This window comes from Podarcis pityusensis (genome assembly GCF_964106645.2).
Source record: "Podarcis pityusensis genome assembly, chromosome: 6".
NCBI lineage: Eukaryota > Metazoa > Chordata > Lepidosauria > Squamata > Lacertidae > Podarcis > Podarcis pityusensis.
Window position 1 is genome coordinate 33,640,645 of NC_138030.1, and position 16,272 is coordinate 33,656,916.

The 16,272-nt window shown below is 42.8% G+C and overlaps 1 protein-coding gene across 1 annotated transcript in view; it reads left to right on the forward strand.

The window, feature by feature from the left end:
- TSPAN2 (tetraspanin 2) overlaps window positions 1-16,272 on the forward strand; it is a 64,074-nt gene that overhangs the window by 21,740 nt on the left and 26,062 nt on the right. The window contains exon 2 of the mRNA XM_081009928.1: window positions 4,503-4,605. Coding sequence (XP_080866054.1) covers window positions 4,503-4,605 — 103 coding nt within the window. The remainder of the gene's footprint in view (window positions 1-4,502; window positions 4,606-16,272) is intronic.

The window sequence follows — 16,272 nt, forward strand, 5'->3', positions numbered from 1 at the left end:
CCCCAGAAGGTCTTGCTTCTCTGATAGCCACAGCTTTGGATCCCAGCAGAAATCAGGCATGGCTCTGCCTCTCATCTGCCCAGCCTGCTTTTTGTCTTTCTTTTTGTCTTTTACTTTTTGTCTCTTGCCTTTTGTCTTTCTAATAGACAGTTGAGGCACAGAGCCACTTCTGTTGTTGCCATACTTTTGGACCAATTCTTTTGGAGCCATTATGGCCCTTGCCTGGCTCTCTACTCTCTGCATGTTTATCTGGTGTGTGAAAGGGCTGTACTGTATGCAAGTATAGCAAGAGTGTGTACCTGCTGTGTCAACAGCATGGTGTGGCCTCACATCTCCCCCCCCCCCTTTAAAAAAAAAGATCTTTCAGTTCATTGCGGCGGGTGTTCAGTACACTGCCTTGGTATTTCTTATAAATGAAAGGTAGTGTAGACATGCTTTTAATAAATGCAAATAAATAGCTACCTGCCCACCTGCCAGCAACGGAGAGCTGGACTTGTGCTTTGAAAGTGAATAGCAGTTTGATATACTGGCTGTTGGTCTCTCGTAATATGACATGGAGCAATAGTTTTTGATAGTCTGATGTTTCAGCTGTGCCTCTACTTATGCTCAGCCTGTATATTTGCAAATAAATGCAAATTTTACAAAACACCAATAAGCTTCGGTTAACCTCCTTTCCAGTCCTCTGTTTTACCTTTCTTTGTGGTTTCTGGGAAGGAGCAAGAGCTTTCTCCATCTTCCTCAGACTAGGTGGCTGCATTTCCTGTAACTGAAATTTGGTCCGCCCATTCACATACAGTACCTTCCAGTTTTTCACAGATACAGCAGATGCTTATTTGTGCATATAAGGATGATTCTCACACTGAGGACCACTGCCTAAAAGGTGGGCGAGGGGAGCACACAAACACAAACACAAACATGCCTCCTTTTCTGACTCATTTACTCTGCGATTGCTGCTGCTGCTGAAACAGGATGTGTTCATAAACTGACCACAACTGTTTTCTTTTTTCTTCTTTTTCCTTTTTTGAGCTTCAGACTCATTCCCTCTATTTCTGGTCTTCAGTCTGGAAGTTCCATTGCTCAAAATGGCACCACCCACAGACAAGAGGGAGGTATGGGCAGACCTGGGGGAACTCCAAGTTTACCAAGTAGAACAAATATTTAGAGGGGAGATTAAGGGTAGGGGGACCAGACCAATGTGGACTGTGCATGCTCAATGGCTGCAGCACACTGAGTGTGTGGGAGCAGAGAGGAAAATGGGGGCAAGGAGAATGGAATCGAGTGACTGGAATCCTGGACAGCAGCATTCCACTCTATAAAATTTTGCTACAGGTTTCACTTGTGTTTAACCAAATTTTCAGCCTTACCTCAGATCAGACTGTTTTGGGATGTGTGTGTGTTTAATATCTGCAACATGTTCAGCAATATTTACTAACTGTTTGGGTTGTTCAATAAGGAGAGGATTCGAAGGGATGCAGGGCATCCTTAAGAATTTTAGCAAACATGTGGGAAAGCAGTTTAAAAGTGTTCCCAGCATCTCACAAAAAGACAAACTATCACCACAATGAAAATAGTGTTTTTACCAAGGACAGACAGGTCCCAGAAAATAGTACCTACTAACTAGGGACAATTGGAATGCATGAATGCCTGGGAAATGAATATGCCTTTTCAGCTTTCTAACTATTTTTGGATGGTCTCAGTTTGATTGTATTGACCTGAATCTTTGAGCAAAGAGTCCCCTTCCGCCTGAGCGTTCTTGGAAGGAAAGGGCCTTGCTGAAAGCGGGAGAAGGGATCCATTGTGACTGATGGAGCTGCATCTCAGTGATGGGTTTTGACAGCCAGCCCCACTTAAAGGGACTGCTTGTGTTTGCCTTGCTAGGCTCCTGTGCGGGCCTTTGTTGGTGGAGTAGTTAAGTGAAAGGCAGCTCACACACTCTGAATGAGCCACTCATTCTCCCTGTGAAGTCTGAGGACCTTTTCAGAGGTTTGGCAAAGGCAGAGCTTGTAAGCAACATATTGACAGCATCTCGTCTGCAGCTTTCCATGGCGAGGGTTCCCTGAAATATAGCATAACTTGCACCTTTGGGGTGTCACTGTCTCTTTTACAATACAGTAGAGCAGTGTCTCAGTGTAGAGTTTGAAAGGACCTTAGTGCAGTGTGACAAACACTGGCACATTGTTAGAAAGAATATTAGTGGAGTGTTACAAATAATAGTGTTTTGAGAGAATTCAGGTTTGCAACCAAGATATTCTGGGTGGCATTCGGAACAAACCAGATGGGTGGTATTCAATGCCACTCTCTTGCAGTTGTTCCATTTTCACAAGCATTGCAGCTTGCCAGATGGAGCGATCCCCCCTCTGTCCCTCTTGTGCTGTTCCAGGGGTTCTCCCAACCCACCCCATTTTTGAGGGAATTGGGGATGCACAGGGAGGGGGTAACCCTGTTGCTCAAGCAGAAGTCCTTGTGCAGGGCTTCCACTGATTGGACTGTTTAGGTTAATCCCGCCCATCAAAATTAACGAACATGACTTAGGGTGATTAATTTCAGTGGGTCTACTCTAAGGAAAACTTAGTTGAATACCACCCACTGTTCCTATATACGCAAGTGAACTGGGATTTTATTCAGACTGTTTTGGGGAGTTCAGTAATCTGTAGCATCATAGGGGCATAGTAGAAGTCTTGCCTTGAGGCAGCAGAAAGGATAAGTCCTCAATAGCAGAGCTCTGCCCAGACAGTCCAGCAAGACTACATCTGATTCAGAAATATGTGGCTCAGTCACAACAGTTGTCCTGTTGGGTATTCATTTTTGTAGAGAAGGAGGGCACCTCCATTTTGTGTATCTTTGAGAAGCCTTTGCTGTGTCTCAGAATAGCCTCCACCAAAGAGGGTTCCTGTAACTACTACAGAACTATGCTTCTGCTGAAAAAAGAGGCCGCCAGAGGATGACACTCTTCCCTCACACGAATGAGGTTCAACTATACTACAGTGCAAATGAGTACAGAGTTGTGAGGCAGGTGTCCCTCAGCTGCAGCTGCAAATCGCACAGCAACACAAAGCTCTGTGTTGTGTGGCCTTGCAAAAGTGCTGGCTATTGTCTCTTTCTCTCTTCCATGAAGGAAAACAGGGTTGCTTCCTCAGCCTGCACCCTGGCCTCCTCTCTCTTCAGCTTCGATGGAGGAGGCATACTCTTTCTTTCTTTCTTTCTTTCTTTCTCTCTCTCTCTCTCTCTCTCTCTCTCTCTCCTTTGTGATTGTTTGAGGACTTGAACTTCCCTAGCAAAGAGATCGCCTTCCCTCCACACTGTATGTTTCGGTAGACATTTTCTCCCTCTTAAAGGAGCGATTGACAACTGACTGGCCAGCTGACACCAAAACTCTGGATTGAAGGGAAGCCATTGCCCCCATAGTTAGAGAAATCATCCGGAATTATTCTGGCCTGAAATAAATTATATTCTAGGGTTAGTACCTGCCTTTTAGGTAATGTGTTTGTGGGTTTGCCATTCTGGTAATGAACTAGAGCAGTTAAGTGTTTGGTAACATCACTTAGTTCAAGATGAGGTGACTTAGCTTTTGGTTCTTTGTCCAAGGAAAAAGAGCTTTTCTTGAAAGCAACATGAATGGGATATTTATAAAGCAATGGGCTGATTTAAACGTTTTGGAAACAGCTTACAAGCATCATGCAGAGAGACAATCATCTCATGTTCCATAGCCAGAGAAAATGCAACTCCTCACTAAATGGATGTCAAAATATGAGTGCATGTAAAGGAACTGTCAGCTTATTTTCTATGTGTAGCCTAGGGATGTGTACAAACATATATGCATGCAAATCAGAACTTACCACAATTCTTTCTTTGACATATCATGCCTGGATTCCTGCTTCTAAGGTGGCAAATTTAACAGGCATACTGGCCAACAACACTGATTTATTTGTCTGCCTTGCCCTTCCTGTGCCATGCTTCAGCTGGGTTGTTCAATTTATTTATTTTTTAAAGCAATGTGGATACATTTATTGAATTAAATGTACTTTCCCCATGTTTTTTTTAAAAAAACAAAAACAAATCATAGAATCATTTTTACATGTTTGAATGCTGCTTTAGGAATAAGGAGGGAGTGGGCTAGTGATGTCACCAGTTTTTAACCAATCGGTATTGTGCACAGCCAGCTTCTGCCATAAACACACACAACTAGTTTCCCCTGAGTTCAGTTAATGAGAAAAGTTTAGATTCTAAATGGAAAAAAGCAAACAAACCAGAGAGCATTTCTGAGGTTATACATCAAAATGTCTGTATTCATCCTTGTTAGCACAGGAATGTTAATAGTTTTGGACAGAGACAAATGTGTGTAAATGCCAGTAGCAATCTTTATACTGTAATGTAGCATGTGAATTTGGAATCATCTGCTCTGGGAGTTTCCAAGGAGAAATAAGCAGTTGTTTGCAGATTTTCTGTGCTCAGCAATCCTTCCTTTAGCTATTAACCTTTTGAATTTTGTTTTGCTTTTCCAGTTGGCAGGCTCAGCTGTCGTCGCGTTTGGGCTATGGCTGCGGTTTGGAAACGTATTAAGAGATTTAGCGACTGACAAGGCCTCTCCAGAATACATTTACATGGGTAAGTTCTGTGTAAATACTGACTGTGTAAAGATAAGTTTTCTGCAACCTTCAGCCCAAGAAACTGGGTACCTGAATAGCATATTCTTCTACGACACACTAGTGGCACCCTCTGACAGTTCATTCGTTCTCTCTCTCTCTCTCTCTCCTCTTAGTGCCCACTTTTACATCCTGCTCTTGCTGAGCAGCAGTAGGGACAGAAGAGGGAAAGGCTGGGAATGTTGGCTCTTTAGGGTTAAGAAACACACATCTGTGCAATGTCAAACACACAGCATAGTAGAAACAACGTTTATGATCACAGGGGTTTTCTATGCTAGCAATCCCTTGCTGGCAGAAAAAAAAATCTAAATTATATTACTGTAAGTACTGCAACTTAAAGGTAAAGGGGCCCCTGATCATTAGGTCCAGTTGTGACTGACTCTAGGGTTGCGGCGCTCATCTCGCTTTACTGGCCGAGCGAGCCGATGTACAGCTTCCGGGTCATGTGGCCAGCATGACTAAGCTGCTTCTGGTGAACCAGAGCAGCGCACGGAAATGCCGTTTACCTTCCTGCCGGAGCAGTACCTATTTATCTACTTGCACTTTGACGTGCTTTCGAACTGCTAGGTTGGCAGGAGCAGGGACCGAGCAACAGGAGCTCACCCCGTCGTGGGGATTCGAACCGCCGACCTTCTGATCGGCAAGTCCTAGTTTCTGTGGTTTAACCCACAGCGCCACCCATGTCCCCCAAGTACTGCAACTTAGACATTTTGCAAATGTTTGCTCCAAGCTCTGTGATGTTAATTGTAAAGGGACCCATGGTATTTCTTTTTTTTAATGTATTTTTATTAAATATTTTCTTGATTTCAACTCTTCTCACTGCTGCCCCCCTCCCCACAACCACCTGAGGAATAGAGGCTGTAGCCTGAAGTGGAACACCAGTGCATGAGGAGAAGGGCTTCTTAACCCTTTCCCTTCACACAATTTTTCGATTGAACCTCCCACTCTGCCCCCTCAGCTGCTTTTACCCCACAAAATAGAAAATATAGGGGCACTCAATGTGTTTTTTATATGCCTATAGCTTTCTCTTAGGACAGGGTGCAGAACTTTTCTCTGCAAGGGCCACTCTCCCTTTCAGCAGTTTGTCAGGGGCCACACATCAGCACTGGGTGGACCTGAAGCCAGTGGTAGGCGGAGCCAGAGCTAAAAGTGGGCAGCCACCCACCTTCGCCACTCACTTCCTGCCATCTCCTTTTCTCTCCTATGCCCATCTGCCTGCCTGTCTAGTGGCCTGCTGAGGAACTGAGAGAGATCTCTCCATTGCTGACAGGGTGTTTTTTCACTTCTTCATTTTCCATTGCTCCTTACTTTGTCAGATTTCCCCTCCCATTTTCCCCACATGAAATTAGGCTGTGTAAAATTAGGTCCTCAGTTTCTTACCGCATTTTAGGATTAGCCAAAGGTCAGACTCGGGAGGAATGAACTGTTATCTTTCTCCTCACCCCATTTGTAGCAGATGCTGACTATGGGCTTATCCCCACCTCTGTTCAACTCTCCACTTCCCCCCAGGAAAACCCGTGCTTTAGCACTGAATCAGAACAATGGGCAATTGGGTTTTCTGCAGATTGCTGTTTGTTCCAGTTTAGCCCCAAAGAGCTGGTTTTCTAGGTAGAAAAGGCAGCACAAAGGCAAAACCTCTCGGACCCATGCCTAGAAAGCGGGGGACAAGCAGAAAACCACTTGGGCCTCTGTTTTCTAGAATAAGCAGAAGTGTGGGGCGATTCCTAAGTTGAGCTCTGTTTGACTGAGCCGAGTCTGAGATAGGGAGGACCTGTTGGAGTTTTTTAAACTTTTAAACAGTTGATTAATTTTTCTATTAAAAACACCCCACAAATAACTTTAAGGAAAATAATGCCCCTGCTGTGTTCAAGCCAATAAAAGATGGGCAGCTTTTTGAACAGAGCAGGAGGGGAAAGACAAGCTAGTAAACTGCCGTTCAGTTTGCTAATTAGCATATCCACCCAATGGGTTGCCAAGGCAAGGGGAATCCATGCAGAGACCCCGTGTCTTACATTGTGGATTTGAATGTGAAGTGATCCACATGAGTAACATCCAGAAAGCACAGTCACAATACGTGGGCTGTGCCAAAAAGGCATTTGAATCCAGTTATTTTAGGGTTTTTTCCATTTGATGTGGATCTTGTGACAAAATTTTATTGTTCACGCTTGTTTCATCCTTATCCAGTCCCACATGTGTAGGAAGGAAGGAAAGCACAAGCTTGCTTGCCTGGCTGGCTGTGTTAACTGTCAGGGCAAGAGAAATACTGGCAAAGCTGAACTTGTGACAAGGCTGAAGTATCACAGAGCCTCTGTTATTCCTCCCGAGGGCTGACATCTCTCCAGAGAGCTTTAAGTGTATCTCACAGAGTGAGGAGCTGGCCCAGAGCCCGGTGTTTCAAGCACAAAGAACCATCAGACCTGAAGAAGTACACAAGCCAGAATGTAGAGTGATTGGCACCCATTTTGTATCCCCTTGGGGATACAATTGTTCAGCAAGGTTTTAGTCAAAGGGGGAAATAAGAACTGGATTCATTAGAAAATCTTTCTTCATGGAACTGTTAATTCATCCAAGAATCAAAATGCCTTCCAAGCTGGACTGTTAATGCAGTCAACAGGAGAGGCCCTGCTTGTGGTTCCACTGGTGGTGGCGGTGAGGTTTGTTGCACATGACAGGGCATTCTTGGTGTTGGCACCTTACCTGTGAAATCAGGTTGTCCCCACTCTAGTTCAACAACACAATTTGAAAACTTGAATGACTGGTGTTGTGACAGTATTATCTGCTGCTATTGTTATTGATGAGTATTTATTTGGTGTTTTGATGCATTGTTTTATGTTGTTAGCCACCCTGTGCTCTTGTTTTGGGAGTAAGTATGGGAAATAAAAATGACAATCTGAGAAATGCACAAATTAATGTAGGGCTCCTTTTCACCAGGTAGGGGGGAGGCGGGGCACATTGATGCACGGGGCACATTGATATACCAACAATATTTCAATATTGAGAAATGTTATTTGTGTCGTGACATCACTAAAACGTGTCTATACATGTGTGAGTACAACAGTTGCGACTGTGCCACCCGTTAGCCGTTGGCGTTTGACGAGGGTAGGTGTGTTTTTAGCACGGCTAGCTAAAAAAATTACGTGAAATCTGAAAGTGTTCCAACACTGTTTTACGTCATTTACGTAGTTAAGATTTTAAAATGCCAAAGGTAAGTTATTCCACTCAGTAATCAGGATCACACGTGATTTTTAAATAAGTTCTGTGGTTTTATTAATAGTTGTTAGTATTTTTGAAAATGTCTGTTGGGGCACTTTGATACACTAAGACACGGGGCACATTGATACATATAAAAGTGCCCCGCTAGTGTACAATAGTGCCCCAATATACAAGTTTGCATGAAATCTCTAAACTCATTAAATTTGAAACGGAAAAAATACTGTTGTTTACTACGTGGCCAAAGTCATTTCTAAATATAATATGACTGAATATCAAGTGTCATATCTCAGGAAAAAACCAGGATCTTGTATGTTTGTCTTCCCCGTTGTAGAAGATAAGGCAAGTGTTGATTTCAAGGATGTTGTTTTGCCGTTGCCAAAACCAAATTTCCCAAAGGGCACAACTCGAACATCATCTCTTTATACTTTTTCTATTGACTTAAGTGGATATAATGTGCAATAGAAGCTAAATGTTAAGTAATTATCTTATTTTTATAAGCATTTTGTTTAAATCACTGTTTTTTTACTAACTAATGTGAGTTCTTATACTTTTTAAATTTTTGCAAAGTTTTTTTTTTAATGGATAGGTGTTTGAGGAAAGATTAATATAAGTTTTGATGTTTTGTTAAGAAAACCTGCCATAAAGTCTATGATATGTGTGAAACACTGTTAGTTTTGATACGTAATTTAGATTTTAAGTAACAAATTGTAAGGGTGATTATTATCTCTCACAATAAAAATTGGTTTTTCATTAATTTTTTGCAAATAATTACCATTCTCATACAATTTACGCTTTGTATCAAAGTGCCCCTTCCAATGTATCAAAGTGCCCCGTAGGTGGGGCAGAATGATACAAAACCCTTTTCTTTTCTTTTTTTTTACTGAAGTCATTACATTCTCACTATCTTCTAACTTTATTGGTTCTTTTGATTGCTATTATAATATTGATTAGTTATGCCATGCATCAAGCCAAATTTTTTATTATTTTATTATTTGACTCATTTTTTGTTACATGAAATATGAGATTAAATTTTTCTGTATCAATCTGCCCCACTTCCCCCTATATAAAACGAGTTTAAGGCTTCAATCACATACCCACCTACCTAGGAGTTGGCCCCACTGAACTCCTTGTTACTTGCTTTTGAGCAGACATCTTTAGGGTTATGCTGTTAGCCTGCATTTCTGTTGATATTTTGGTCCCACACCCTTATGTGTCTGTTAGTACATGGGTAGGCAAACTAATCTGGCCCAATCGCCTTCTAAATCCGGCCCGCGGACGGTCCGGGAATCAGCGTGTTTTTACTTGAGTAGAATGTGTCCTTTTATTCATAATGCATCTCTGGGTTATTTGTGGGGCATAGGAATACGTTCATCCCCCCCCCCCAAAAAAAATATAGTCCGGCCCCCCACAAGGTCTGAGGGACAGTAGACCAGCCTCCTGCTGAAAAAGTTTGCTGACCCCTGTGTTAGTACATCCCAAATCTGACCTTGATGTGTAAGCAGGGCGGGGGGGGGGGGAGCTGTGTTTCAAGTAACATTTGCTATGGGAATTTGAGGCAGACCATGTTCATTTGAACTAACCTTCAGATAATCCTAGAGGTTCTTATATTTGTCCTATGTCCCATGGATCTGTTAATGTAAACAAGTGGATCATTTCCTAGCTTTGCAGCTTGACAATACAGAGAAGCATATTGCAGTTTGAATAAAATTCCCTCCAGTTTCACAGGAGCTTGGCAGTAGCATTCAGTGTGGTACAGTGAATCAGTATTTATGGTATGGTCAGATCTGGTTCAGCTCCTGCTGAAATTTTTGCTCAAAAATTATGGTGTATTAGAGGACAAGCAAAACAAGATTAATTTTCAATTATATGTCTATATGATTATAACAATTTTCAAATGCCTCCTGTGAAAAATGCTATTTGGAATTCTTAAAAACTTTTTAACTTTAACTGACAATGACATAAGACCTTGAGAACAATATCCTGATATTTATAAATAAAACATTTTTTTTAATGTTACTAGCCCCCAACACCAATAATATCATTAATATCTTTCCAGGGATTGTGAACAACACAACACAAATTCATATTTTGTATATGTGTATGTTTCATCTTCATTTCCATTCAGTATCTTTTCTTTGATACTTCATTGTTGTATGTTATTGAAATATATGCTGTTGCTTAAATAAATGGATATCAAAAGAAAAATAAGTAGGAAAAGATACCCAGGATTGGGGAAGTAACAAACTTACTATTTTAAGTTTTATCCAATTGGAGGCCTTTAGGTCACAATGTTATCAAGTCGAATGCCCATGTTTCTCAGTTACTATTCCTTATTAAACTACTTTTTTTTCATGTCCCTCAGTCAGAGACTCTGGAGGTAGCTGAGGACATATTAAAACAATAAAGTGATAAAAATTTAAAACCGGATAAAAGCCCCCCTAAATAATAAAAGAGATTTTTATTGCAGCAGTGGCAGTGAAAATCAGCAATAAAATCATATTCCATTAAACTTTAGAGAGGTTTTCAGCTGTCTCCCAAAAGCAGTAAGGGCGGGCGCCTGACAAATTGAAATGGGTAGGGCATTCCCCAAGGGAGTGTTGCCAGTTCAATTTTGATAAGATTTCTCAGTAGGAAGAGGGAAAGAAAAAAAATTATACAATCTAAAGAGAAACCAGAGTACAGAAAGAGATATAATCTTTTCAGAATTTCTGTTACTTTTGGTAGAATACCCATTCATGAAGGGTATAGAAGAGTCAGAGAAGTTAGAAAAAAGAAAGACATTTTCCCCTCCAGCAGGGGGGCCAACTTGAATAAAATATGGGGGGGGGCAGGTAAGCCCCCACTGATATGCACACCATTTGAATGGCAATGTCCATTAACATGGGGGGGAGGCCCCCTCAAGTATTGGAGGAACAAAAGGGACCTCCTCCCTTTCGAGTTGGCTCCTCTGCCCCTCCTCTCAACCCATTTTTTGTTAGTCATGTTATATTATTTATATGTGTGCAATTTTGCAACAAGAAAATAAAGATATATTAAAAAACAAAGAATGACGTTTTGATTTATAGAGTGCCCAACTGCCTTTGTAAAGGACTCAGTAGGTAAACAAGCAGTCATGCCTCTCGGATGGGAAATGGTACTTTTCAAATGGGTCTGATATATTTAGTCAGGCACAGAGACAGTAATAGTGTGTCTTATGTGGTAGAGTATCTGCTTCCTGGTCAGATGCCCACACAGTAGAAGTTGCTCCCAGGAACAATCACCACACAGAAGCAGAGAAAGGTTGCAGAAGATAAGACTTAGCAAAACAGTTCTTGAAGTAGATATATACAGCTTGTAAGCTTTTGCAGCTACAGATTTATACAGAAGTACAAAGTATCTCCATCACTCTAAATACAGTGGTACCTTGGTTTGCATATGTTTTGGATTACAAACATGTCAAACCCAGAAGTATGTGTCGCGGTTTGCAACCTTTTCTAGGATTACAACCCATTTTTTTGGATTACGAACAAATTTTTTTAGAGGCCCCATTCGCGAAACTGCGCCTTGGGTTACAGCCTGTTTTGGTTTACAAACAGACCTCCGGAATGGATTATGGTTGTAAACCAAGGTACCACTGTAAGTTCAGCTATTCAATATGTAATACTGGACAAGTAACAATGACTATCGGTCAGATTAACCAGACTGACAGCACGGAGCTAACATGCATTAACCACAGATATAGTGAGGGCACTAGGCCGTCACCATAGCAACTGAGTTTGCTGAACTTGCACCTCCAATGAGCTCATCCATGGGATGATTTACGCTCATGGAGGAAATTGACCCCTTCTCATTTCCAGGGGTCTCATTCCAGCACTTTCCAGGTTTGACTCCCATACTCTCTAGGCAGGACTGGGAAACATTCTTTGAAATGCTGGAGACTTCCTTCCAGTCAGTGTAGACTCATTGCTTTGACTCAGTATGAGACAGCTTCCTATGAACCTATGTTGTTAGATCCCTATTTAATTGTGCTGTGGAAAATAATAAAAATTGGTTTGTAGGATGCTGTTCAATAGCACACCAACTGGTGGACATTTGGCAAAAAAGCATCATTGCACATGTGAGCAACCTTGGGAAATTTTCTCTGTCAAAAACAATTATGTAAAATTACCCTTACAATTCCACAGGACAACTACAGCATTCGATGATGATGTTCCTAGATGCCCAGATAAGTGTGGCCGGCGCAAGGCCTTAAAGTAGATTAGATTAGTTTACAATTTAGATTAAAACTTTTGTGCTGGTTATTGATCCTGATCGCTGTTTCTAGAGTTGTCATGTTAACAGTGGGGCACCAAGGACAGCTCCGTAACCCATGGGTGGATGAAACCCATGGGAAGGCCATCTACACTGGTGTTACCTCTGTGTGGCATTTGCCTCCTAGGATGGGTCATAAGGAAAGGGTTAAAATGGGTGTGATGTGATTGGCCAGTGAGAATGCAAGGGGGGAGTAAAAGTTAGAGTGGGAGGTTTTGAAAGTTGGTTGAGGTTTGGGGAGTTGAAGAAAGAAGAGGGAGGTTTAGGTGTGGGTTGGTAGAGTTGTATTGTGAGAGAGTAAGAGGAATTGTTAAGTGGAGTCAGATAGATAGTTGGAATAATCAGTTTGGAGTTGTTAGGAACTAAGAATAAGAAACTGACAAGAGAAAAATTAACTGAAACCATAAGCTTGTTCCTGCATTTTAAAATAAACTTGATTATTTGTTTATGTTAACAACTGACTGGACTCCGTGTGTCCCCGTGAGAAGCGGGGTGGTGGCAGCGGAAAAAGCAATCGCAGTGGCGGCACAGGGTCAATAGACCATCAAACGTCCGGGGGCCCTGTGTGTGATCACCACACTCTGTAACTTTGAACTGTTGCTGACATGCTGTACTGTCAAGGATGTTCCAGTAGTCTTGGGCACATTATGTAGGAAAGACAAAGGCTGTAAAAGTGGTTCACTGGATAAAAGTGCAAGCGGAGTGAAGAATCAGATGGGGGTAGCACACTTTCCTGGTAATAGTTTCTTCTCGTGTTCTAACCCTTTGCGTTGCGGCAATCGGAGCCATTCTCCTGGTTTAGGATTCAGCAGTACCTTTCACGAAGGCATACTCCTCTGGAAGAGCTCTGTGTGGTGTTCTCAGGTCCATTAAAGCTGGCAGCTGCAGTTTTCCAGCATGAGAGGGTTTTGTGGTTTTGTATTTGTTCTCTTCGCGGGGGCAGCTGCTCAGGAGCCTGGCGGAAGAGAGGGATTCAGATAATCAATGTGACAGGGAGATGTAAATCTGTTCAGTTACATTAAATATCCCTCTTCCTCGCTTGTTTACGTTGGCAACCGTACAGATCTTCTTTGGCTTTGGACAGCTAGGCGCCTCCAATGAGATCGGTCCAACGGCAGTGCTCCATTGCCTTCTTTGGGCATCCATCATCTGTGGGTGGGTGCTGGGTAACAGAAGAGACACTTGCTTCCAAAGTGCAAGTACCTTCTCTTTCCATTAAGAATACAGCAGAATGCTTTTGTGGGAGATTCTCTTTGCAGTGGTGCTGGCTTCCCTGAAACAAACCCGAGAAACTAAGCTCTAATCTGGGACTCAACCTCATGTGAGGTGTAGATTCTGGTTGTGGCCACCTTTTTGGATAAAAAGGAGCTGAAGTTGGAAGCACCTTTGCACAACTTTGCTCTCCACAACGTGACTTTCAGTTCTTCCCCTTTGATCCAGGAATGGGGAACCTGCAGCCATCGCGGATTCCACCTCCCACCAGCCCCAGCCAGGATGGCCAATAGTCAGGGGTGATGGGAGTTGTAGTCCAGCAGTGTCTGGAGGGACCATAAGTTTTCCACCCCTGCTTTAATCCAAAAGGGCAGACATTCTCCAGCAAGAAAATGAGTCTTGTGTTTCCATGTTGAACCATGACGTTGCCTGGAATCAATATGCTTAAAACCTAAGTAGAAGTTTGTAAATTACAGTACGTGGTTAGTCAAGTCTCCTCCAGTTTTACCTAGAGAACCAGGGCTTGTAGCAGAGTCTGGAGCAACATTAATTTCAACTGTACAACTATTTTCTCATTGCACACAGGAATTGATGTGTACTGAATTTGCTAACAGGGCCTATTTTATCAGGAACAATACAGCCTGATTTGCTCAGAAACTGGCTCTCACACGCTGACTGAATACTGAATGTTGAGATGTGCTATAAATGTGCATTGCAAAACTTTTGCGGGAAACACACATTTTACAGCCAGTATGGAAAAGAGACTGAAAGGTTGGGTTATCCCAGGGAAGGGGGATGCTGCAAGAATCAGGCACGTGGGGTTTAAAATGTGAAGTTAGTTGCTGCTGCCACTCAGATTGGCCTATCCAGTATTCACATGGCCATTTGGAACTCCTGGCTGGATATCTCTCCTTCCTGTCTACAGCTTGTTTATGGAGGGATTTTCCTGGATCTGCAGTATTTTTGACTTTATAATCATTGGTAATTACAGTCCTGTACTTTCCACTGAGCTGGCTTGCGCCTGTCGTGCAGAATCCCGACTCTACCCACAAGCAGGCCTCCCCTGCCCTCTTGGAAGGATCCCTCCCCTGGCCTCCCTCTCAAAGCCAGGTCACTGCTCATCTTTTCCATCCACCGACTCCGTCCCCTCAGCAACAGGCAGGCAGCTGTGCTAACAGCTCCAGTGTGTGCCATGGCGCAAGGTGCAGGCCCCAGCCAGGTGGGCTGAAATTCCACATTGCTTTTGTGCTAAATATACAGCGCAGGAGTCAGGCTGGCAGGAAATGCATCTAAGCAGCACCATAGAAACCAAACTATTTGATCCCTGCAGAATCTATCCACCTGCCATCTGGGTATGAGACAAGATGTCAGCAAATATAAACAAACAGCCAGTGGTAAGGAGGGCAAGTAGCCAAAGACTGAACTGGTTATATATAGCCGTGGCTCTGGTGTTCGCATGCCTGTCTGCAGAAGTGCCAGCGCCTTTGCCATCTTTCATAACTTTCATGGCTGATCTAAACAGGGGCATACATAGAGTTGCTACCCATTCACAATTCTTGTAGGCTGTTCATGTTTCAGTAGCAACAGAGACTCTCATGATACTCTTGAAGACTTACAGAGTTATGCAGCAATCCTATATACGCTTGTCTGCAAATAAGTCCCACTGAGCCTGCAGGATAGCTCCGTCAGTAGAGCGCAAGACTCTAAATCTCATTGTCATGGGTTCAAAACCCACATTGGGCAAAAAGATTCCTGCATTGCAGTGGGTTGAACTAGTTGAGCCTCATGGTCCCTTCCAATTGAACAGTTCTATGATTCTGTTATTCTAAATAGGATTGACTTCTGCATGGATGTGCATAGGATTGCACTGTGATCATGGTATAAGGTTTGTTTGTTTGTTTGTTTGTTTGTTTGTTTGTGGCCCACTGGTCAGCTGTATCATTTGGCAGGCCTGCACACACACATGCAGGTACAGACTGGTAGGGAGCCTAGAGAAATAAAACAATAAAGTCAAAATGCCAGAAAATCAAGAAGCAGCAGTAGATTTTTCATGTTTCTGTGCACAGCCAAAATGTGTGCAAACGTAACAATAGCCACCCATTCTCTGCCATAGGAACTTTATTTAACATATTCGGAGAGAAACTTCCAATTCTGATGAAGTCCAGATTTAATAATATCAAACCTGCTGATAAACCCCCATAATTAAACAATGCCACCTGATGTCATAGCTATGCTGGTGTTTTGGTACAATGAATGGCTGGACTGTCCATAAATTGCAAGGTTAAAAGGTGACAACTCTAGGTTTACAGTGGAAGCTATTTGAGAAGAACAAGGGGGTTCTTATCCTGCTCATATAAGTGCTTGCATAGGTTATCTGGGTTATCTTGTTGCAACTCCATGCTTAGAAATGCTCTGCCCACTAGCATTCAGCAGAAGCCTGTTCTGAATGCCCCTGGTCATCCTCTGTCCCTTATCCTATTATAAATAGATGTGCCGTGTTGTTGTTGTTGTTTAGTTGTTTAGTCGTGTCCGACTCTTCGTGACCCCATGGACCAGAGCACGCCAGGCACTCCTGTCTTCCACTGCCTCCCGCAGTTTGGTCAAACTCATGCTGGTAGCTTCGAGGACACTGTCCAACCATCTCGTCCTCTGTCGTCCCCTTCTCCTTGTGCCCTCCATCTTTCCCAGCATCAGGGTCTTTTCCAGGGAGTCTTCTCTTCTCATGAGGTGGCCAAAGTATTGGAGCCTCAGCTTCAGGATCTGTCCTTCCAGTGAGCATTCAGGGCTGATTTCCTTAAGAATGGATAGGTTTGATCTTCTTGCAGTCCATGGGACTCTCAAGAGTCTCCTCCAGCACCATAATTCAAAAGCATCAATTCTTTGGCGATCAGCCTTCTTTATGGTCCAGCTCTCA